This window comes from Galleria mellonella, unplaced genomic scaffold (assembly GCF_026898425.1).
Source record: "Galleria mellonella isolate WM207_F2 unplaced genomic scaffold, CSIRO_AGI_GalMel_v1 utg150, whole genome shotgun sequence".
In the NCBI taxonomy this organism is placed as follows: Eukaryota; Metazoa; Arthropoda; class Insecta; order Lepidoptera; family Pyralidae; genus Galleria; species Galleria mellonella.
The window spans coordinates 2,240,379-2,263,225 of record NW_026442002.1 but is presented as its reverse complement, the minus strand read 5'-3'; the positions used below and the strand labels follow the sequence as shown (position 1 = coordinate 2,263,225).

At 39.9% G+C, this 22,847-nt stretch overlaps 1 protein-coding gene across 3 annotated transcripts; it reads right to left on the bottom strand.

Moving 5' to 3' along the window:
- Positions 1–682: 682 nt before the first annotated feature.
- On the bottom strand, positions 683–21,943 carry LOC113520911 (zinc finger protein 236-like). 3 transcript variants are annotated; one of them, XM_052892146.1, is made up of 15 exons: positions 21,680–21,943; positions 20,230–20,364; positions 19,140–19,506; positions 18,442–18,689; positions 17,824–17,954; positions 16,792–16,918; positions 15,967–16,074; positions 15,015–15,142; positions 13,829–13,927; positions 12,791–12,929; positions 11,918–12,039; positions 5,983–6,088; positions 4,306–4,419; positions 3,303–3,503; positions 683–2,090 (listed from the first exon to the last, which is right to left on the bottom strand). In XM_052892146.1, exons 1-15 carry the CDS (start codon positions 21,782–21,784, stop codon positions 1,359–1,361), a joined length of 2,862 nt encoding a protein of 953 aa, XP_052748106.1. In that variant the 5' UTR covers positions 21,785–21,943; the 3' UTR covers positions 683–1,358. The 3 variants fall into 3 exon arrangements, with proteins under 3 accessions (XP_052748106.1, XP_052748107.1, XP_052748108.1); XM_052892147.1 differs by having other exon boundaries at positions 18,442–18,686; XM_052892148.1 differs by lacking the exon at positions 21,680–21,943 and adding an exon at positions 21,408–21,598.
- Positions 21,944–22,847: the final 904 nt, after the last annotated feature.

Below are 22,847 nucleotides of genomic sequence, written 5' to 3'. Positions count from 1 at the left end.
ACATTTAGAAATAAATTTTATGTGTTTTGCTATGAAACTCACAAATAGCAAAAAAGTTAAAAAATCAAATTTTTTTATGCAATTTAGAATGGCAAACAAGCTGACGACCCACCTGATCAATAGCTAAGAACAAAGAATTGCAAAATCTTTAATGGAAAGTAATAACCCTTGCCTATAGGCACGAAAAGTACTTATGGACATAACAGATTATACTGTTTCGTCCATGATACCCCCCGTGCGTTGCCATTCCTGAGGACTCAGGTGTTATTCCTCTGTACCCTGTAAATTAATTGCCATATCCCACCCTTCAAACCAAAACACAACCATGATGATGATATTATACTAGCTGTTGCCTACAACTTTGTCCGCGTTTCTGTCGTTTTTCGTAAAATAAGTAACCTATGTCCTTCCTCACGGTTCAGTGGTTTTGATGTAACAGACACATTTCCCTTCACTGCTCTGCTCCTATTGATCGTAGCGTGATGAAAAGTATACTATAACCTGCCCGGGAGTATGAAGAATATTTGTACCAAGTTTCGTTAAAATCCGTCGAGTAGTTTTTGTTTCTATAACGAACATACAGACAGACAGACAAAAATTTTACTGATTGCATTTTTGTCATCAGTATCGATCACTAATCACCCGCTGATAGTTATTTTGGAAATATATTTCATGTACAGAATTGACCTCTCTACAGATTTATTATAAGTATAGATATAATAAAATAATTTCACAAAAACTACACAATGTTTTATTTAAATACTAACAATTTTATACATCAAAAATAATACAATATATGCACATAAGTAACTTGTACAAAGTATCCGAGATGCATTACAACTGATACAAAGCACTGAAGTAAGCCCATCGGAGAGACAAGGCGGAAAAGCTGAATGAGACCCTAAATTCAAAAAGTTGATGTAATTTTACAAGATTTTTATTTAGGTATATGTTTATGTCGGCGCACAACACTAGCGATCGGCTCGCGGTCGGCCCAATCCAGTTGTGGTTGGCTCGCCTGTACCCTTTTCGACGTCCACTACATAGGACGTGCGCATTAAATTTATTTGTAAATCTTTATAATATAATCATTTAAAATTGGAATCAGATTATTATTCATGTAAGTGAAATTTAAATTACACTTAAAAAGACATACATAGAATATATATATATATATATCGTGTCGCGGTGTTTGTTACCAAACTCCTCAGAAACGGCTTTACCGATTTTTGTGTTCATATAATTAGGTTTATACAAAAAAAAAGAACACAGTTATGCACTTGGCTCAGCCCGTGTATACATCTAAAACCGATTAACAACCATAACAACTAAACCGCCATAACAACTAAACACAAGAATTATTCATCGCTCCTTTCTATTTTATACATAACATCATTTATAGTCACGAACTGTTCACCGTCGATCTCCATCACCGGGAACTTCTCATCACCGATCACAACAGACTCCTCGTGCACCACCTCCTCTTTCACGTCGTCACAATCGAAATATATCACTTCACCTTTTAAATCATCATCGAACACATCATCTCTCATTACAATATCACTGTCAACCATTACATTGTCTTTCTTCTTTCTCCTTCTTTTAACAACACTCCTGCCTTCACCGTTCGACACATCAACATCGTCGCCCTCTTTCTTAATCCTTCTACGTTTCCGCTTAGGTTTCTCATCTTCTGTGTCTTCATACAACAACTCTCCGTTATCATTGAATCTCACTCTCTGCCTTTTATGTTTCTTCACCGCTTTCTCATCACCGTCTGAATCTTTCCCATCGTCGACATAGTTAGTTATGAAATATTCCTCGGGATTTTTTAATCTTTTCACTTTACGGTTATGGAAGTCGTACATATATACTCTCGTACCTTTGATCACGTGGTCGTCCACTTTACTGACGTTCACCTTCATGTATGGATATATATATACTAGGCCCTCCACCTTTTTGGGCCGCAAATGTTTCAGTTCACTTTTTTTTATATCGTGAAACTTGTTTATGTGCTCAACCAAAAAGTCCACGTGAGCGAAGTCCCTGTCGCATATCTCGCATTTGAACGGCATCTCTGGTGCGTGGCCCTGCAATGAAATTGTTTTTTATTTAAATAAAATTAAATTTGATAAATTATTTAAAATTTTACGATGCACTGTGCACCACACGACGCATGATATCTACACCGCGCGAGGGGGAAAGGGATTGTTGGTAATGGGGTCTAACTGACTCATTGTTAGTACAATATACTCTATTATTCCAGGGGGAAAAGCGTGGAGGTCGACCTGGAAACCGTCGTGGCTAATGCTGCCCTTTCATCCTCACCTATGACAGGTGATAATTAAGGATTCTTAGTTGTGACGGCGCGCAATGTATTTGAAATTTTATGATCAACACGACGCGTGACACCTACACCGCGCGGGGGGGAAAGGGAAGAAGGGGGTTAGTAATGGGGTCTAAACGACCCCATTAAAAAAATAAAAAAACAGTATTTTTTTTAATATTTCAGAAAGAATTCCCACTGGTTTTCAATTCAGAATAATGATCTGAATTCACCGTTTCAGTTTTTGCCAACCTGTTCCTTACAGCCTGTATATACCGTGTATCGAAAATTCCTCATCAAATCCTGTAATGTAGGTGCGATAAACTGTTAAATACATTCATACATACATATCTGTCGCGCCTGTCTCCCATTAGTGTAGGCAGAAACAATGGAACGCCAAATGCTTCGATTCAAACAAACCTCTTTCGCTTCCTCCACATTCATCAATCTTTTCATACACGCTCGCCGGTTACGGGTACTTTTAATTTGGCCCGTTCTTCAGCACGTCGCCTATTTGGTCGACATACGTCCGTCTAGGGCGGCCCCTATCGACATCTCCATTCATTCTTGCTCGATAAATCTCTTTCGTAATTCTTCTTTCATCCATCCCCTCCAAATGACCAAACCAACGCAACATTCCTTTTTCGATTTTTGTCACTACATCGTCTTTCAGAAAGTGTTAAATAAATAAATATATTTGTATTATTCTTTAAGCGATGAATATAAGAGTCAATAAATAAATAACATCGTGTGGTCCCGGCGTAGAATAGGCCACCGCTTCCTTTCCCATGGATGTCGTAAAAGGCGACGAAGGGAGTGCGAGGGATGGGCAGCAGCGTCCCTCTTAAAACATCTCAAAAGCCCGACTGCGGTTGCCAAGCGTGGCAACTACTGGCAAAACACCCCTTACGGGGAAGGCTTACGTCCAGCAGTGGACAATGACCAGCCGAATAATAAAAATAAATAAATATTTTACCTTCAAAATGTGATCCCTACAATCGGCCCTCAGCTGGAACCTAGCCGGACACAGAGTGCAGTGGAAGGGTTTGCGCGTGTGCCGCGCCACCTGGTGGACGAAGATCGCTTGCAGCGTGTCCAGCTTGACGTCGCAGTGGCTGCACCGCTTGCCGGGGCCGTGGTGCTTCCGTCTGTGACTATGCCAGCCGGTGCGCGTGTACTGGACACGACAAGTGGTTGCAAGGGGAACAAAATTAGATAAATGAAGAAAATGCTCTTCGAACTATTCCTGAATTATAAATAAATGTTATGACTCACTAAATGCGTTTTTAAATGATAAAAAAAAAAATATAAATACTAAAACTATATGTGTTCATTATTTTTTTATGCAACTTAGAATGGCAAACAAGCTGACGGCCCACCTGATGGAAAGTGGTAACCGTCGCCTATAGACATGAGCAGTACCATGGACATAACAGAGTATACTGTTTCGCCCATGATACCCCCCATGCGTTGCCATTCCTGAGGACTCAGGTGTTATTCCTCTGTACCCAGTAAATTCACGCCATATCCCACCCTTCAAACCGAAACACAGCCATGCAAACACAACTGCTTCACGGTTGAAACACGAATGGGACAGAGGTACCCAAGCAATCGACTTTTGTACAAAGTCTCCCTCTGGTGAAATAATAACTCTAAAATAACTCTAATTATCATAAAATATATATTTTTTTGATACTTTTTAATTCAATTCACTCATAATCTTATTTTCTGACATTGCTCACAACTCAGGTTACATGTTTATTTTTATTATTTACTTAATTTCCTCGCACTGTACAACTACATATGTTAAAGTGAATGCTGTGAATACCTATAATAGGCGTGTGCATTAATACTGTATTGTATTTAATGTTTGTTACACCTATATGTTATAATGCAATATGCTGTTGGTGTTCCTTAAATAAATAAATAAATAAATAAAATAAACTCTGTTAGTTTACGCAGGTGAGTAAGCGACTTACACTATTGCCGCATATGTCGCATAGTCTGCCGGCACGTCGCGCGCCGCTGAACGACGGGTGCTTCCTGTTGCAGTGATACGTGAATTGAGAATAGTTGTTTATCATGTCGCCGCACTGAAAAAAAAAAACATTTTTATTTAGTTTTTTTTTTATACAACTTAGAATGGCAAACAAGCTGACGGCCCACCTGATGGAAAGTGGTAACCGTCGCCTATAGATATGAGCAGTACCGTGGACACAACAGAGTATACTGTTTCACCCATGATACCCCCCATGCGTTGCCATTCCTGAGGACTCAGGTGTTATTCGTCTGTACCCTGTAAATTCACGCCATATCCCACCCTTCAACAGCCATGCAAACACAACTGCTTCACGGTTGAAACACGAATGGGGCAGAGGTACCCAAGCAATCGACTTTTGTACCAAGTTTATTTCATCATCTTCATCATCATCACCACCATATAAGCCGTATATAATATATAAGCACATCTCCAAAGCCTAACTGCAGTTGCTAATCCGGCTGCTAAGCGTGACAACTACTGCAAAACCTCCCAAGGCAGAAGCTAATGTTCCAGTAAGGCTGAAATGATGAACGGTATAGGCAGGTGAGACACCAGTGAGAGATCAAAGCTGATGATGTTAATCACAATCGAGTTCTTGAAGATTTATTTTGAAACTTAAATTTACAGGGTACAGAGGAATAACACCTGAGTCCTCAGGAATGGCAACGCATGGGGGGTATCATGGGCGAAACAGTATACTCTGTTATGTCCATGATACTGCTCATGTCTATATGCGACGGTTACCACTTTCCATCAGGTGGGCCGTCAGCTTGTTTGCCATTCTAAGTTGTATAAAAAAAGGCAGTATTCATCAAACATTCATGAAACTGTTACTTTAAAATTTAAATATAATTAATATGTCATATATTCTAATATTAAATTGATTTAAATTCATATTTACACAAATACTTGTGTCAATAAATTACTATGTAAGTACAAAATGGCAAAACTCCCTTAAGGGGGAGGCTTATGTTCACCAGTGGACAGTTTTTTCTGATGGGTGAAAATGGTATGGTAACCCCGCCTGCGCTAACGGGATACGCTGGCGGAGCACCGGTGAAGGGTGATAGATGAGAATGAAAACAGGCCAGTTAGCTCATCATGATGAATTCATCGGGAATTAACCATGATAGTTTCCAGGTAGAACCGCGAGGAGGTCGACCTGGTTGGGTATATTGCTAGTAATGGGATTCTCAGTCTCCATTACTAACAATCCCTTTCCCCCCCACCAGTGGACAGTTAAAGGCTGATATGATATAATGATAATAGTTATAGATAGACAGATACTCGTTCATTGTTTCCTCCAAAAGATTACAATAGTAAACTTATTATAAATACAAACAATTACAAGAAACAATCACAGTGAGAAAACAATGGGCGGCCTTATCGCTAAGAGCGATCTCTTCCAGCCAACCTTTGGATGGAGAGGAGTAATTATAAACAGTTTTATCGGATAATAACAATCGGTATGAGCTGGTGAACATCGGTGAGAGTTGAAAGCTGACTTCAAACTGGTGTATTTTAAATTTCGATACAATTTAATTTGTTTTCCTACCTCTAAAATCCACGCATGCGAAGTAGGGGTAAGCAGCTATATCACAAAAAAAATACTTACATGCGGACATTCCCCGGGGAACTGTAGTGTACCATTACACGTCGGTATGTGATCATTGTACTCTGTTTCGCTCCCATATATCATTCTACATTGAATGCATGCATTTCTGAAATTAAAAAAAAAAAAAATGCATTTTTTTAAATTCCGCTACCATTAGTATGTGTGCGATTGGCAACACTCGAAGATTCGCCACCACTATTACTACCAGAAGTTCTAAATTTTTTTTAATGGGTGATAATGGAATGGTAACCCCACCCGCGCTATCGGTATACACCGGCGGAGCTCCAGTGAAGGATGATAGGTGAGGATGAAGCAGGTCAGTTAGCCCAACGCGACGAATTCAACAAGAATTGTTCACGATGGTTTCCAGGGGGAACCGCGCGGAGGTCGACCTAATAGGGCATATTGCTAGCAATGGAGCTCTCAAACTCCATTGCTAACAATCCCTTTCCCCCATAGTTCTACGTATAGCCTACTCACACATATTTATATCTACATAATTATTATATAAACATTATAAACACAAACACACATACATACATAATTTATATTTTATTATATATTTATTCTATAACTGACAAAAATGTCGTATCGGACGACACACCGCGTTGTGCATTGGAGATGTGCACAAAACCGGTTTTTAGCCGCCATGACAGGGCAACTGCGTGAGCGCTTCCCTCTCACCGCGAGAGTCGAAATTCTACCGCCTTGTTTATAACTTGTGTCGCTCGATATCTCACTGCTTTCTAAATGTTAACATCGTGCTTATTAACTTTCATCTTTGTCTATCACTGTATCATCCTTCTTTCACTCCTTCTATCTATTGTGTTGTTGACTGTATTGTGTGTAATCTTCCTGTGCATTAAACCACTGTGCTAGCTACTTGTACTGCTTATTTTCATCGCTTGATAAACATCATCGTTACGCGGCTTATCAACGCAGCCATACTATAAACACGCATCCTTCACATCAACATCCATACTGGTGACCCTCCAAGGACACGAAATTCATCATGAGTGATAGCAGTGATTCAAATAAAACGTCGCAATTTCAAGATGGACATAGCGAAAAGGTGACCTTTCGTCGAACGCCCAAAGTGCGCGTTTCCACTGCACGACAAATGACGTCCGACATTTCAACGATAAATTTGAAAGTTCCCGTTTTTGCACCAGACGACCCGGAAATATGGTTTGCTCTTCTAGAAGGTCAGTTTAACTTGCATAATATCACAGATGACTCAGATAAATTTACATACGTAACTTCCAGTCTTGACGTACAGCATGCAAAAGCCGTGAAGGACATAATTTTAAATCCTCCGGCCAGTAAACGCTACGATAAAATTAAAACCGAGCTGATCAAACGTTTATCTGCCTCGCATGAGAGAAAAGTCAAGCAACTTTTGACACACGAGGAACTTGGGGATAGAAAACCGTCCCAATTTCTGAGGCATCTTCAAGATCTTGCTGGATCATCAGTTCCTGAGGATTTATTAAGGACTATTTGGAGCAACCGACTACCACAAAGTATCCAGACCGTGTTGGCATCGCAAACTACCCATTCATTGGAACAACTCTCGGACCTGGCTGACCGAATTCAGGAAATTACCACACCTTGTCACGTTGCAGCCACTTCATCAAGTATGTCATCCTCTAATAGTTCATCCCGGGAGATCGCAGAGCTGAAGAAGATGGTTGAGCACCTGGCATTAAAGCTCGAAGAACATACCAAGGCATCACATCGACCCAGCCATCGTTCTCGAACGCCACGACGTCGTCATTCTTCACGACAACGATCGAGATCGAACTCCAGCTACCGCAAGTTCCCTATTTGTTGGTACCACTCAATGCATGGAGCCGACGCACGTAAATGTTTGAAGCCGTGCGACTACAAGGCGGGAAACTCCATGGGCAGTCGGTAATGGCGACTGACGATTGCTCCTCCCCCCTTGGTCGCCTCTTCGTCACCGACCGCAGTTCGAAGATCCAGTTTCTGGTGGATACCGGTAGCGACCTTTGCGTCTACCCTCGATCTGCGCTGCGTGAACGACGAGTCAAGACGGACTTTCAATTGTGCGCAGCTAATGGAACAAACATCGAGACATATGGTTACGTAGAACTTAATTTAAATCTAGGCTTAAGGCGTAATTTTACATGGCGCTTCATTGTTGCAAATGTAACCAAAGCTATTATCGGTGTAGATTTTTTATGTCACTATAATTTAATAGTAGATTGTCGTAAGCATCGCCTTATTGATAACATTACCAATTTACATACTAGTGCATGTTCTGCTAATAATGATACATTTTCTGTAAAACTTGTCACGGGCAACACAAGATTTCATCAAATTTTAAACAAATTTCCCGAAATTACTCGCCCTTCAGGCACACCGTTGACTCCAAAGCACAACACCGTCCACTACATTAAGACAACAACAGGCCCACCTATATCTTGCACTCCTCGAAGACTGGCTCCCGACAAATTAAAAATAGCTAGGCAGGAATTCGAACTTATGCTCAATAATGGTACAGCACGTCCTTCCAAAAGTCCCTGGGCTTCGCCGCTACACCTTGCTCCTAAAAAGGATAACGGCTGGCGACCCTGTGGTGACTATAGGTTACTCAACGCAAGGACGATACCAGACCGTTATCCTATTAGGCACATACACGATTTCGCCCATAGCATCTCTGGTTGTAAGATCTTTTCCACAATAGATTTAGTTAAAGCTTATAACCAGATCCCGGTTTTTGAGGAAGATATACCGAAAACTGCAATTGCCACACCTTTCGGACTATATGAGTTCCCGTTTATGACGTTTGGTCTACGTAATGCTGGCCAAACGTTTCAAAGATTTGTCGACGAAATGACTAGAGGGCTTGATTTTTGTTATTGTTATCTTGACGATTTTCTAGTGTACTCCAGAGATGAAGCCGAGCACGAATCCCACCTTCAGCAGCTCTTCACCCGCATGAAGGAATACGGTATCCTCATCAATACATCAAAGTGCGTATTCGGTGTAAGTGAAGTCACATTTTTAGGTTACCATATCTCTGCGTCAGGAACTAAACCTCTAGATTCCAAGGTTCAGGCCATCAAGGAATTCCCTGCACCAATAAACGTCAAGCAACTAAGGCGCTTTTTGGGGATGATGAACTTTTATAGGCGATTTATACCGCAAGCCGCTCAAATTCAAGCTCCCTTAAACGCCTTACTCGCTGGTTCAGTGAAAGGATCCCATCCAGTCAATTTACGCGACGACACTCTTCTTGCTTTCGAACAATGCAAAGAAAGCCTTTCTAATGCTGCATTACTCGCACACCCAGACTGTCAGGCTAATCTTGCTCTGGTAACAGACGCATCTGATTTAGCTATGGGTGCAGTTTTGCAGCAATTCAAGAACAATCAATGGCAACCCCTTGCTTTCTTTTCGCGGAAATTGAGTCCCTCTCAACAAAAATACTCGCCCTATGACCGCGAACTTTTAGCCATCTACGAAAGCATTAAATACTTTCGCCATATGCTGGAAGCTCGACATTTCGTGGTGTACACTGACCACAAGCCGCTCAGTTTCGCTTTCCGTGAACGAAAAGCCAACTGTTCGCCCCGTCAGTTCCGTCATCTCGATTACATCTCGCAGTTCACAACTGACATACGACACATCTCAGGCAAGGACAATGTCGTAGCCGATACACTGTCCCGTATCGATGAACTGCAGATGCCAATCGACTTAAGTTTATTGGCAAAGTCACAAGCTTCCGATAATGAGCTAACTGAAATATTAGGTGGTGATTTATCACTCCGCCTAAAGAAGTTAAAAATGCTTAACAGTAACATTGAACTGTTTTGTGACGTGAGCACTCCATCACCAAGACCTTTTGTGACGAAGCAATTTCGTAAACAACTTTTCGATAGTCTACATAGTCTTAGCCACCCAGGCGCTAACGCGAGCGCTCAACTTGTCGCTGAGCGATTCGTCTGGCCAGGAGTGCGTAAAGACTGTCGAGAATGGTCACGAAATTGCCTAGCCTGTCAACGTGCAAAGGTAAATCGTCACGTGTCAACTCCCTTAGGCACGTTCAATCTACCTCGCGCACGATTCGCTTTTATCCATACGGACATCATAGGCCCATTACCACCATCACAAGGCTATCGCTACTGCCTTACAGTAGTAGATCGTTTCACACGCTGGCCCGAAGTCATTCCGATGACAGATATGACAGCTGAAACCGTTGGGAAGGCATTATTATCGTGGATATCCAGATTTGGATGTCCAACTGATATTGTCACTGATCGCGGTAGACAGTTTGAATCCGCACTTTTCCAATATCTTGGAAAAATGATTGGATTCAAACATCGTAGAACAACCGCGTATCACCCAGCATGTAACGGCTTGGTGGAACGTTTTCACCGGCAATTAAAAGCTGCCATTATGTGCCACGCTGATGTGAATTGGGTAGACACCTTACCGTTAGTGCTCTTAGGTGTTAGGTCGGCTTATAAAGAGGACTTACATGCATCATCAGCCGAATTAGTGTATGGCGAACCATTACGTCTCCCAGGAGAATTTTTCCAGGCGACAGTACCTGAGTCCACCGACATTTCAGACTTCACTACCCGTTTACGTCAATTCGCGGTGAAATTGCAACCATCTCCCGCGTCGCGTCACAATAAAGATAAAATCTTCATTTACAAAGATCTGCAGTCATCTAGTCACGTCTTCTTACGAGACGATTCAGTTCGAGGTGCTTTACAACCCCCCTATACCGGTCCATACGAAGTGGTCGAACGTAACAATAAAACATTTAGGATATTGGTTAAGGGTAAAGCAGTCACGGTATCTATAGACCGCCTCAAACCGGCCTACATACTGACAGAGCCATCCCCTTCGCCTCAATCCGTACCTATTCCTACTCCCATTCCCCCACCTAACCCAGATCCTGTTCAGCAGGATAAACTTGCTCAGGGTACCATTAAAAAGACCCGTTCGGGACGCGTAGTTCGATTTCCTGACTACTATTGCCCATAATTCCTCTGACTACCCCATCATGAAATGTGGTCGTGAGCATATTTTTTCATCGCCCGTAGTTACGGTCTTTGGAGGGGAGTGATATAGCCTACTCACACATATTTATATCTACATAATTATTATATAAACATTATAAACACAAACACACATACATACATAATTTATATTTTATTATATATTTATTCTATAACTGACAAAAATGTCGTATCGGACGACACACCGCGTTGTGCATTGGAGATGTGCACAAAACCGGTTTTTAGCCGCCATGACAGGGCAACTGCGTGAGCGCTTCCCCTCTCACCGCGAGAGTCGAAATTCTACCGCCTTGTTTATAACTTGTGTCGCTCGATATCTCACTGCTTTCTAAATGTTAACATCGTGCTTATTAACTTTCATCTTTGTCTATCACTGTATCATCCTTCTTTCACTCCTTCTATCTATTGTGTTGTTGACTGTATTGTGTGTAATCTTCCTGTGCATTAAACCACTGTGCTAGCTACTTGTACTGCTTATTTTCATCGCTTGATAAACATCATCGTTACGCGGCTTATCAACGCAGCCATACTATAAACACGCATCCTTCACATCAACATCCATATACGTATTAGCCATCAATCTCCGACCGTTATTGTGCAAACTAAGCAATGGAGTTTGACAGCCCCACTGTTGAAATAAAATCATCATCATATCCGCTTTTAACTGTCCACTGCTGAACATAAGCCTCCCCCTTGGGGGGTTTTGCCAGTAGCTACCACGCTTGGCAGGCGGATTGGCAACCGCAGTCAGGCTTTGGAGATGTTTTAGGAGGGACGCTGCTGCCCATCCCTCGCCCTCCCTTAGTCGCCTCTTAGGACACTCACGGGAAAGGAGTGGCTTATTCTATGAAGGGACCACACGAAATTAAAATACTTACGGTACATCCTTCGCCTCCTCGTGCTCGCTCCTCACTTGGTGCAGTTGCAGCGCCTCCTTGGTTAGGAATCCAAAATCACAATGCGTGCAACCAAATTCGCTATCCGCAGCTTTCTTCATTGGCTGCAGGAAATAATACTTTTTTATACAACATAGAATGGCAAACAAGCTGTCGGCCCACCTGATGGAAAGTGGTAACCGTCGCCTATAGATATGAGCAGTACAGAAAGGTTCTAGAAAGAGGGGGAAAGAGATTGTTAGTAATGGGGTCGAATTTCCCCATTACTAGCAATACACCCTACCAGGTCGACCTCCACGCGTCTCCCCCTGGAAACCATCATGGTTAATTCTAGTGGAATTCGCCACGATGGGCTAATTGACCTGCCTTTTTATCCTCACCTGTCACGCCTCACTGGTGCCCCGCCAGCGTATACCGGTAGCGCAGGCGGGGTTACCATTCCATTATCACCCATTAAAAAATGTAGAAAATGGGGAAGGGGGAAAGGATTGTTAGTAATGGGATCTAATTTCCCCATTACTAACAATACACCCTATCAGGTCGACCTGCACGCGGCTCCCCCTGCTACTCATTAATAGATTAAAGTCTTCATCATCTGTAATAGAGGGGGAAAGGGATTGTTAGTAATGGGGTATAGCAGCCCCATTGCTAGCAATATACCCTATCAGGTCGACGTCCTGACGAATTTATCGTCGAATTCAGCACGATGGTCTAACTGACCTCCTTTCATCCTCACCTATCATCCCTCACTGGTGCCACGCCGGCGTATACCAATAGCACAGGCGGGGTTACCGATCCATATGGTTGATAACCATTAAAAAAAAATCTAGAAAGAAGAAGAAAGAGGATACTCACGACATATTGTCTATGCACTGTCAACTGATGGTGATACAGACTGTATAGATTAGTGAAGGTGAGCCCGCAGCCGGCGCAGGACAGGTTGTGGTGTATTGCAAAGTGGTATCTCTTGATGTGGAACGATATGGTCGATTTACTGTTAACAATAATCAATATGGCGACATCAGCCATTAATTGGGGAAGCCTATGTGCACTGTTAAACATAGGCTTCCCCCATAAGGGAGATCTTGCCAGAGGGAGACTTTGTACAAAAGTCGATTGCTTGTTGCGAAGTCTGTCCCATTCGTGTTTCTACCGTGAAGCAGTTATGTTTGCATGGCTGGTGTTCGGTTTGAAGGGTGGGATATGGCGTGAATTTAATGGGTACAGAGGAATAACACCTGAGTCCTCAGGAATGGCAACGCGTGGTACCCCACATACACAGTATATTCTGTTATATCCATGGTACTGCTCATGTCTATAGGTGACGGTTACTATTTTCCTTTAGATGGGCCGTTTGCTTATATGCCATTCTAAGTTGCATAAAAAAGAAAATTCCCGTCGTGTGGTCCCGGCATAGAATAGGCCTCCCTTCCTTTCCTACAGGTATCGTGAAAGTGGTAACCTTCGCCTATAGACATGAGCAGTACCATGGACATAACAGAGTATACTGTTCGCCCATGATACCCCCCATGCATTGCCATTCCTGAGGGCTCAGGTGTTATTCCTCTGTACCCTGTAAATTCACGCCATATCCCACCCTTCAAACCGAAACACAGCCATGCAAACACAACTGCTTCACGGTTGAAACACGAATGAGACAGAGGTGTCCAAGCAATCGACTTTTGTACAAAGTCTCCCTCTGGTTTTCTTTTTACTTGAAGCTATAAAGCATAAAATAAATAAATAAATAACAACCAATCCTTAATTTTACGTTTAAACACTGTATGAGTTATTATTCTGTTATTTCTTTTGATGTAGCTTGGTAGAAGGTTGTGAACTTTGATAGCCAGCAGTTTGTCACTAGATGGCGTTGTATAGTAAAAATTCACTCACCGCACTTTCCTGCTGCAGTACTGACACGATATGTATATATTCTTTGGTGGCTCTTCTTTCTCTTCCACGTGTACCGCCAAGTGTTTCCTGGCGCACTTCCTGGAAACATTTATTTCTTAAACTTACTTATTGATACAACATCGAGTGTCTTGAATGAATGAATAAATATTTAAAATAGAATAGAAAACGTTTAATGCCAGAAAACCTACAATATATTATTCTCAATTTCGTGTATAATATAGTATATGTCATATATGTGTAAGTATATTTGTTATTTATATATATTTATTCGTTTATATATGTAATTTTAGTATGTATGTATATCAATAATTACTAGTACCGCATTCGAGTATTCTGCCACTTCCCTTTGGTTGACTGGGAGAGAGTGCTTTTAGTATTAAGTCCGCCATGTACACATATTTGTACTAATGAATAAATAAATCTTCAAATCACAAAACATAATCAAACAATTTACTTCTTCTTTTTTTTATTCGGTTATTTTTACTACCATAGTGTCGAAATCTTGTCAAAATTTTTTTTAAGATAAACAGGCTAAGATCGGGGACAAAAATTAAATTAAATATAAAATGTTTGTCTGGAATTTAATATATATATATATATATATATATATATATATATATATATATATATATATATATATATATATATATATATATATATATATATATATATATATATATATATATAAAACAAAGGCTCTAATTTTATCTATTCCTTTCTGAGTTAGTGTCCACGTCTCACATCCATACAGTGAGGGATGGGGGGGGGGGAAGGAATTGTTATTGTTAGTAATGGGGTCTTTTGCTAGCAATACACCCTATCAGGTCGACTTCAACGCGGTTCCCCTGGAAACTATCGCGGTTAATTCTAAAGGAATTCGACACGATGGGCTAACTGACCTGCTTCTTGATCTGACCTGATCCTCACCTATCACCCCTCACTGGTGCCCCGCCAGCGTATACCGATAGCGCAGGTGGGGTTACCATTTCATTTTCACGTTAAAAGAAAAAACTTCAGATACAAGTAGATATATAATTTGGCACATTTTTAAATAAAACTAAAAACCCCGCCTTTATTCATGAAAAAAAAAACGTTAAGTTCCCTTACGACACCCACAAGAAAGGGTGGTCCGTTCTACGCCGGGACCACACGGCACTTCATTTACCTGCTATACTGTACAGAGTCACAGTGGTTACATTCGTATTTAAACAAATGCGCCATCTCCATGTGCAGAATTAGAGCCAACCGCCTCAGGAACGTCTCGTCGCATATGTCACACTTCAGCTTACGTATCTGAAAAGTAAAAAAAACAAACGTTAGAATTAAAAAAAAAACATTAGAATACAAAAAAAACATTAGAATACAAAAAAAACACCATTAGAATAAAAAAAACCATTAGAATACAAAAAAAACACCATTAGAATAAAAAAAACATTAGAATACAAAAAAACCATTAGAATACAAAAAACACCATTAGAATACAAAAAAAACATTAGAATACAAAAAACATTAGAATACAAAAAACACCATTAGAATACAAAAAAAACATTAGAATACAAAAAAAAACATTAGAATAACAAAACATTAGATTAAAAAATAACATTTCTACCGTGAAGCAGTTGTGTTTGCATGACTGTGTTCCGGTTTGAAGGGTGGGATATGGCGTGAATTTACTGGGTACAGAGGAATAACACCTGAGTCCTCAGGAATGGCAACGCATAGGGGGGTATCATGGGCGAAACAGTATACACTGTTATGTCCATGGTACTGCTCATGTCTATAGGCGACGGTTACCACTTTCCATCAGGTAGACCATCAGCTTGTTTACCATTCAAAGTTGCATAACATAAAATTAATTTTATAAAAGCACCGGAACCGTGTGGTCCCGGCATAGAATAGGCCACCGCTTGCTTTCCCGTGGGTGTCGTAAGAGGCGACTAAGGGAACTTATTGGTCGAGGGATGGGCAGCAGCGTCCCTCTTAAGGCAACACCAAAGCCTAACTGCGGTTGCCAACCCGCCTGCCAAGCGTGGCAACTACAGGCGTTACTGCCCTTATGGGGGAGGCTTATGTCCAGCAGTGGGCAGTCGACAGCTGGTATGATGATTTTGACTCACCAAAGGTTTTCTCCCGCGTCCTTTCCAGGTCCTCCTTATCCTTTCGCATGCGCGTTCAATTTTTCTTCGCATCCGTATTACAGTGTCTTCATCCGGCGGTGTCGCCATCTATTTGAGAGATAGATACTCTTTATTTTTTTTTATGAATAATAATGAAATGGCAACCCCGCCCGCGCTAAAGGTGGTGAGGCACCAATGAGGGATGAAAAGGAACGTAATAAGTATATATATATATATATATATATATATATATATATATATATATATATATATATATATATATATATATATGAAAAGTCTCCATCTGTACTATTATATAATTAGTTATGTTTTATATATTTAATAATTCAATATACACTATGTATAGTTATTTACATATGTATTGTATGTGATTTGGGTATGTATATTTTTATAGATATATTATTCTATGTTTGTTTTTATTATTATTATTAGAATACCGTTAATGGAGGCAGAGTTAGCATTCCTTAGTCATCATGCTTACCAGAAGGAGACTTTGTACAAAAGTCGATTGCTTGGGTACCTCTGTCCCATTTGTGTTTCTACCGTGAAGCAGTTGTGTTTGCATGGCTGTGTTTCGGTTTGAAGGGTGGGATATGGCGTGAATTTACAGGGTACAGAGGAATAACACCCGAGTCCTCAGGAATGGCAACGCATGGGGGGTATCGTGGGCGAAACAGTATACTCTGTTATGTCCATGGTACTGCTCATGTCTATAAGCGACGGTTACCACTTTCCATCAGGTGGGCCGTCAGCTTGTTTGCCATACTAAGTTGTATAAAAAAAAAGTGCTTAAAAATAAATTACCTTATACATGGTGTCTGGGTCGAGAGGCACTATAGTGTAGTGGTTCGCCAAATCTTCAACATTCTTAGTTTTTTTCCTATAACGAGTGGTGGGTTTGTGTTTACGCCTGTGTTTCTCCGCATGGTTTCTGAAATATGACAAAACATAAAATCAACTGGTGGGCGATAGGTCCCGGCATAGAATGGGCCACCCCTTGCTTTCCTATGGGTGTCGTAAGAGGCGACTAAGGGAGCTTATGGTGGAGAGATGGGCAATAACGTCCCTTTTAAAACATCTGTAAAGGTTTGCGGTTTTTTTTTATGGATGATAATGGAATGGTAACCCCATCCGCGCTATCGGTATACACCGGCGGGGCACCAGTGAAGAATGATAGGTGAGGATGAAGTAGGTCAGTTAGAACATTGTGACGAATTCAACAAGAATTGTTCACTATTAATTTCCAGGGAGAACCACGTGGAGGTCGACCTAATAGGGCATATTGCTGGCAATGGGGCTGTCAAACGCCATTGCTAACAATCCCTTCCTCGCTGCCTAACTGCGGTTACCAAACCTGCCAAGAGTGGCAACTACTGGTAAAACTACCCTTATGGAGAAGGCTTATGTCCAGCAGTGGACAGTTAAAGAAATAATAATAACAAATGCCTTTGGTGTTGTCTCTTAAAACATCTGTAAAAGCCTAACTGCGGTTGCCAACCTGCCTGCCAAGCGTGGCAACTACTGTCAAAACTCCCCAATAGGGAAGGCCTACGTTCTGCAATAGAAAATTAAGGGCTATATAATATGGCAGGCGATACCGAAATTAGTGATAACCTTGTCGCAATGTCATGTAGTACAAGTGAAAGAAAAAATCCGAAAACTGTAAATATGTAGTTATTTCACAAACAAAAAAAAATTTGATAATTTTTAACGAAACCCGCGTTGCGCGAGTCCGACTCGCACTTGACTGGTTTTTTTTTACACTTGATGGCTCTATCCCTATAATCTATGGTTCCAAATAGGATTGAAGTGTAAACAAAAAAGTGTACAACTCACGAAAAGTAAAACTTCTTGTTGCACTTGATGCACGAATACTCGTAGAGATGCGTCCAGGTGCGGTGGGCGTCCAGCTCGGCCGCTGTGCTGAACTGCGACTTGCACACCTCGCACGTATGCTTGTAGCGCATCTGTAACACCAAATGTTAATTAAATTAGTTATATATATATATATATATATATATATATATATATATATATATATATATATATATATATTTTACCAGAGGGAGACTGTACAAAAGTCGCTTGCTTGGGTACCTCTGTCCTATTCGTGTTTCAACCGTGAAGCAGTTGTTTTTACATGGCTGTGTTTCGGTTTGAAGGGTGGGATATGGCGTGAATTTACTGGGTACAGAGGAATAACATCTGAGTTCTCAGAAATGGCAACGCATGGGGGGTATCATGGGCGAAACAGTATACTCTGTTATGTCCATGGTACTGCTCATGTCTATAGGCGACGGTTACCACTTTCCATCAGGTGGGCCGTCAGCTTGTTTGCCATTCTAAGTTGTATAAAAAAAAAAGTATAACTCTGTACTCTTTTTTTTTATCGTGTTGTTTTTGTAAGAAAATCGGTCGGAGGCTGCAACAGTAATAACAAAAAAAATTACTCACCCCCTTCGGATGAGTATTGACATGCGACAGGAGCTCTTCCAGTGTCCTAAATATTTTAATGCACAATCGACACTTGTATTTGGACGATTTGAAAGGCTCCGTATTTAATCTTGTGTTAAAGATATTCTTCTGCTCCTCCAAACTCATAATTCGAACGTTGTAACGACTCAACAGACTAGCGCCCTCTTTTGGCGTTTTGAAAACATTCCTGTCGTTGTGTTGTGTATCCTCTATCGTTGGCAATTCTTCTATAACAAAAAAAAAAAAAAAAAACACTTAAATAATGGCGCCAATTCTGAATCACCATTTTTTTATTTATTTATAGAAACACCAACAGCATATTGCATTATAAAATATATAACAAACATTAAATATAATACAATATTAATGCACGCGCCTATTAATTAATTTTATGCAACTTAGAATGGCAAACAAGCTGAAGGCCCACCTGATGGAAAGTGGTAACTGTCGCCTATACACATGAGCAGTACCATGGACATAACAGAGTATACTGTTTCGCCCATGACACCCCCCATGCGTTGCCGTTCCTGAGGACTCAGGTGTTATTCCTCTACACCCTGTAAATTCACTGCCATATCGCACCCTTCAAACCGAAACACTAACATAATTATACAGTATGATAAAAATAGAACAATTGTTTAAGGATTTTATTTCAATTTGTTCTCCATTCAACTCACCTTCTCCGCTGTTCTCCAATTTATCCTTGTTGAGTTCCTTGAAGACATCTGCTGTATCTATATTACCCGAACTCTCCTGTCCATTTACAATTTCCTCTTCCACTTCTGTCACTTCTATATTATCTATCATTTCCTCGTAGTCTACTTCTGCATCAATACCAATCATCATGGAGTCTTCATCGATACTTTCCGATTTAATTTCAAACTTAAATGTATTAGTGTTTAAGTCTAAATCTTCTTGGTTCATTACATTCTCGTCTTCGCTGTTTATAGTATAATAAAAGTGTTTATCTACCACACTTCTGCCCAAATTGGATTTTAAATTTGTCTTCCTTCTGTCCACTTTTCTTATATCTGATAGATTTAGCTGTAAATAATAATAAGTGAGCTATTAATTTGTCTAGATGCCTCGGTTAGAGGTGTAACAAGTGTCGCAATACGTGCGTAGACTGAATAGTGGTCGGAGATTGATAGCTAGTATGGAAGGTTGTGAAACTTCTGGTAGTAATAATGGTGGTCAATCTTCTAGTGTTGCCAGTCGCATGCATACTTATTTAAATTTATACCAATTTTAATATTTTTTTAATAATTAATGAAATGGTATGTTTGCATATATCTGAAAGCTCCACTTGCATCATCAGATGGGCACTGGACAAATGTGGGGTGGGCACGGATTGATATGATAGATTAAATGACCTGCTTTCATCCTCATCCATCACCGCTCACTGGTGTCCCACCAGCATATGCTATCATACAAGTAGAGTTACCATTCTATTTTCACCCATTAAATATACCCTCTCAGGGGGAAAGGGATTGTTAGTAATGGAGACTGAGAATCCCATTGCTAGCAATATACCCAACCAGGTCGACCTCCTCGCAGTTCCCCCTGCAAACTATTATGATTAATTCCAAATGAATTCATCATGATGGGCTAACTGGCCTGTTTTCATTGTCATCTATCACCGCCAGCGTATCCCGTTAGCGCAGGCGGGGCTAATATACTATTTACACCCATAAAAAAAAACAATCTCCTTCCTCCCAATATACCCTATCAGATCGATCACCACATGAAAAAAAACGTAATCTTCACCTCTTTCTTCACCATCATGATTTCCTTCATGACAAAATGTGCTCTCCTCACTTTCCTCCTGAAATGCATGGCCTTCTTTATCTCGGTCTGGCATTCCGCACACAAGTAGTTTGGGTACCCATCCTGTGGATGTATCTGTAAAAATTTTTTTTTATATATTTATAAATATTTTTTTATTATTATTTTAGCCGTTAGTGGACAGTCCACTGCTGAACATAAGCCTTCCCCATAAGGGGAGTTTTGCCAGTATTTGCCAACTATTTATATTTTTAAAATTGACTCTTTTTCACATTTATGTTTTTGATAGTATATACTTGTATAGGACAATCTTATTACTGAATGCAATATTTTTTGAGACAAAAATATTATTTTTATATGCTAAACGAGATGCGGACATCAGAAATGATACGTGCACCACAAAATTTAGTTTAGTTTAGTTGAAATAGTTAAGTATTATAACTTGGACCTATATCAATGAATATGCATGCTACAGACCAGCGATTCCTAAAGTGGGTTCAGTAAAAAAGTCACTAGGGTCCCGTGAAATTATTTATACAGTGAAACAATTTCATTCGCATTAAAAATTAAACTATAAAGTAATGTGTAATGTGAGAAAGACTCTATTTTCCGCGCTTAGCCTCTCGTTTGGGCCGTTGTGCGTGTGAGTCGTGGCTAGTACAGCCAACCTAGCTCCACCTAGAAGCGCAGAGGCTTCCTGGGTTCTTCACAGGCCTCACGGAGCGACCTCACCGTTCTGAGGATTTCTAAACATTGATGGGCCACAGCCTCTAAACTATAAAGTGTTATACTTTCAAAATATTTCTAATAAAAGCTTTTATTTTTATTTAAATTAAAGTGGTTTTTAATTGTAATCATTTGATATGGGGTTCCATAAAATAAAAGGTATTTGGTGGGTGTTCTGTCATCTTCAAAGTTTAGGAACCCCTGCTAGAGACTATAAGGTGAACATTTGAACTTTACAATAAATCAAGATCTGTAAAAACAGTGTTGTGGCAAATAAATTTATGTATCTATTAAAACATCAACAATCAGCAAATGCTTGTAGTTACAAGACCCCTTTAGAGATTATAGGCGTAAGCATATATATTGTACCTAATTATCAATAAAACTCTAGATAAAAAAGAATTATGAAACAGATGGATGGATGAAAGAATTACCAAAGAGATATATCGAGCATGAATGAATTGAGATAATGGTAGGAACACCCTAGACGGACCAAGATGGTGACGTGCTGAAGGGCAAGCGCCCATAACCGGCGCGTGTGTATGAATAAAGTAATGAATGTAAAGTAAGCGAAAGAGGTCTGTTTAAATGAAAGCACTTGGCGTTACATTTACAGACTACTTAGAGAACTTGGTTACATTGTTCCTGCCTACCCCCCATAGGAGAGACGTGACAGATACGTATGTATGTATCAATTTAATGTTACCTCCAAACCGCTAACAGCCGTGTAAATCCTGTTTTGAATATCAGTGATCTTCTCCAATTTAACATTTGTAATTAAACAGCACCTACAAGCTTTAAGATCTCTCATTTTGGATAAAATAATTAGATTATTCTTTTCATGGACACATTGTAAAATGTTTTACAGAATTAAATTTAAGGAAATTTGAAAAAATAATATTCCAAAATAGAAAACTATCTTGTAGTTTCAGTATCGTATTTTTAATAAATGAATGGCGACTCGACTCGTCTAATTGCGTCTGCGTGACGCGTCAGTTTCATTAAAAAAAAAAACTCTAAAATCTATGGAATCGTCTATATGCAATCATCTAGAACTACATGAAACCAAATATACACAGATGATAGTAAAATTACAGAAGAAGTTTGTTAGATGGCTGTACCGTAAACAGTGTGAGTATCATGTAGGTTATCCTCATATATATCGTAGTACTTTTCTGTTGGGTATGGTAGAATAAAATTCCCTAGAAGTAAAGCGACTTGTTTCTCTGCTAGAATACTTCTACAGTGTACTTAAAAGAGTAAAGTGCAATGCGTTTGTGTTGAATCTCATAAGCATGTCTGTCCCAGACATCAGCAAGCGTGACCATAATCACGGAATATTTGCCCTACCACGCAACAGGACATTTCATGCTAGTTAGGCGCCACTCAAGAGGGCGCTATGTCTGCTCAATGAGGTAGTAGCTAAGTTTTGTATTAAGTTTTGCAGAACGGCAACAAATTACGCAGAAATGCATTTTTAATATTTATTTTATATAACATAATTAGATTTCAATATTGTATTATTATAATGTTTGATTTTTTATTTTTAGTAAGTGCATTGGTAAAAACTATAAGACTCACCAAAAATATATATATAAATAAATAAATATTATGATAAAAAAATTCTAACATAGCATCTCAATTATTAATTTTAAATTTGAGGTTAAATACCTTCCTGATATTAACATTCCTTGAAATTGCAATTGTTGATAATATGGCGGATATTGTAAAGGAAAAGATCGAGAAAAAAAAAGGATAAAGGAAGTTGGTATAAAAAAAATTAACCAATAAATAAGTGGCTAGAGAGACCAGGATCACATATTCATGTATTCGTACTTTATAACGGGACAGATAACTAGAAGAAAACACCCATG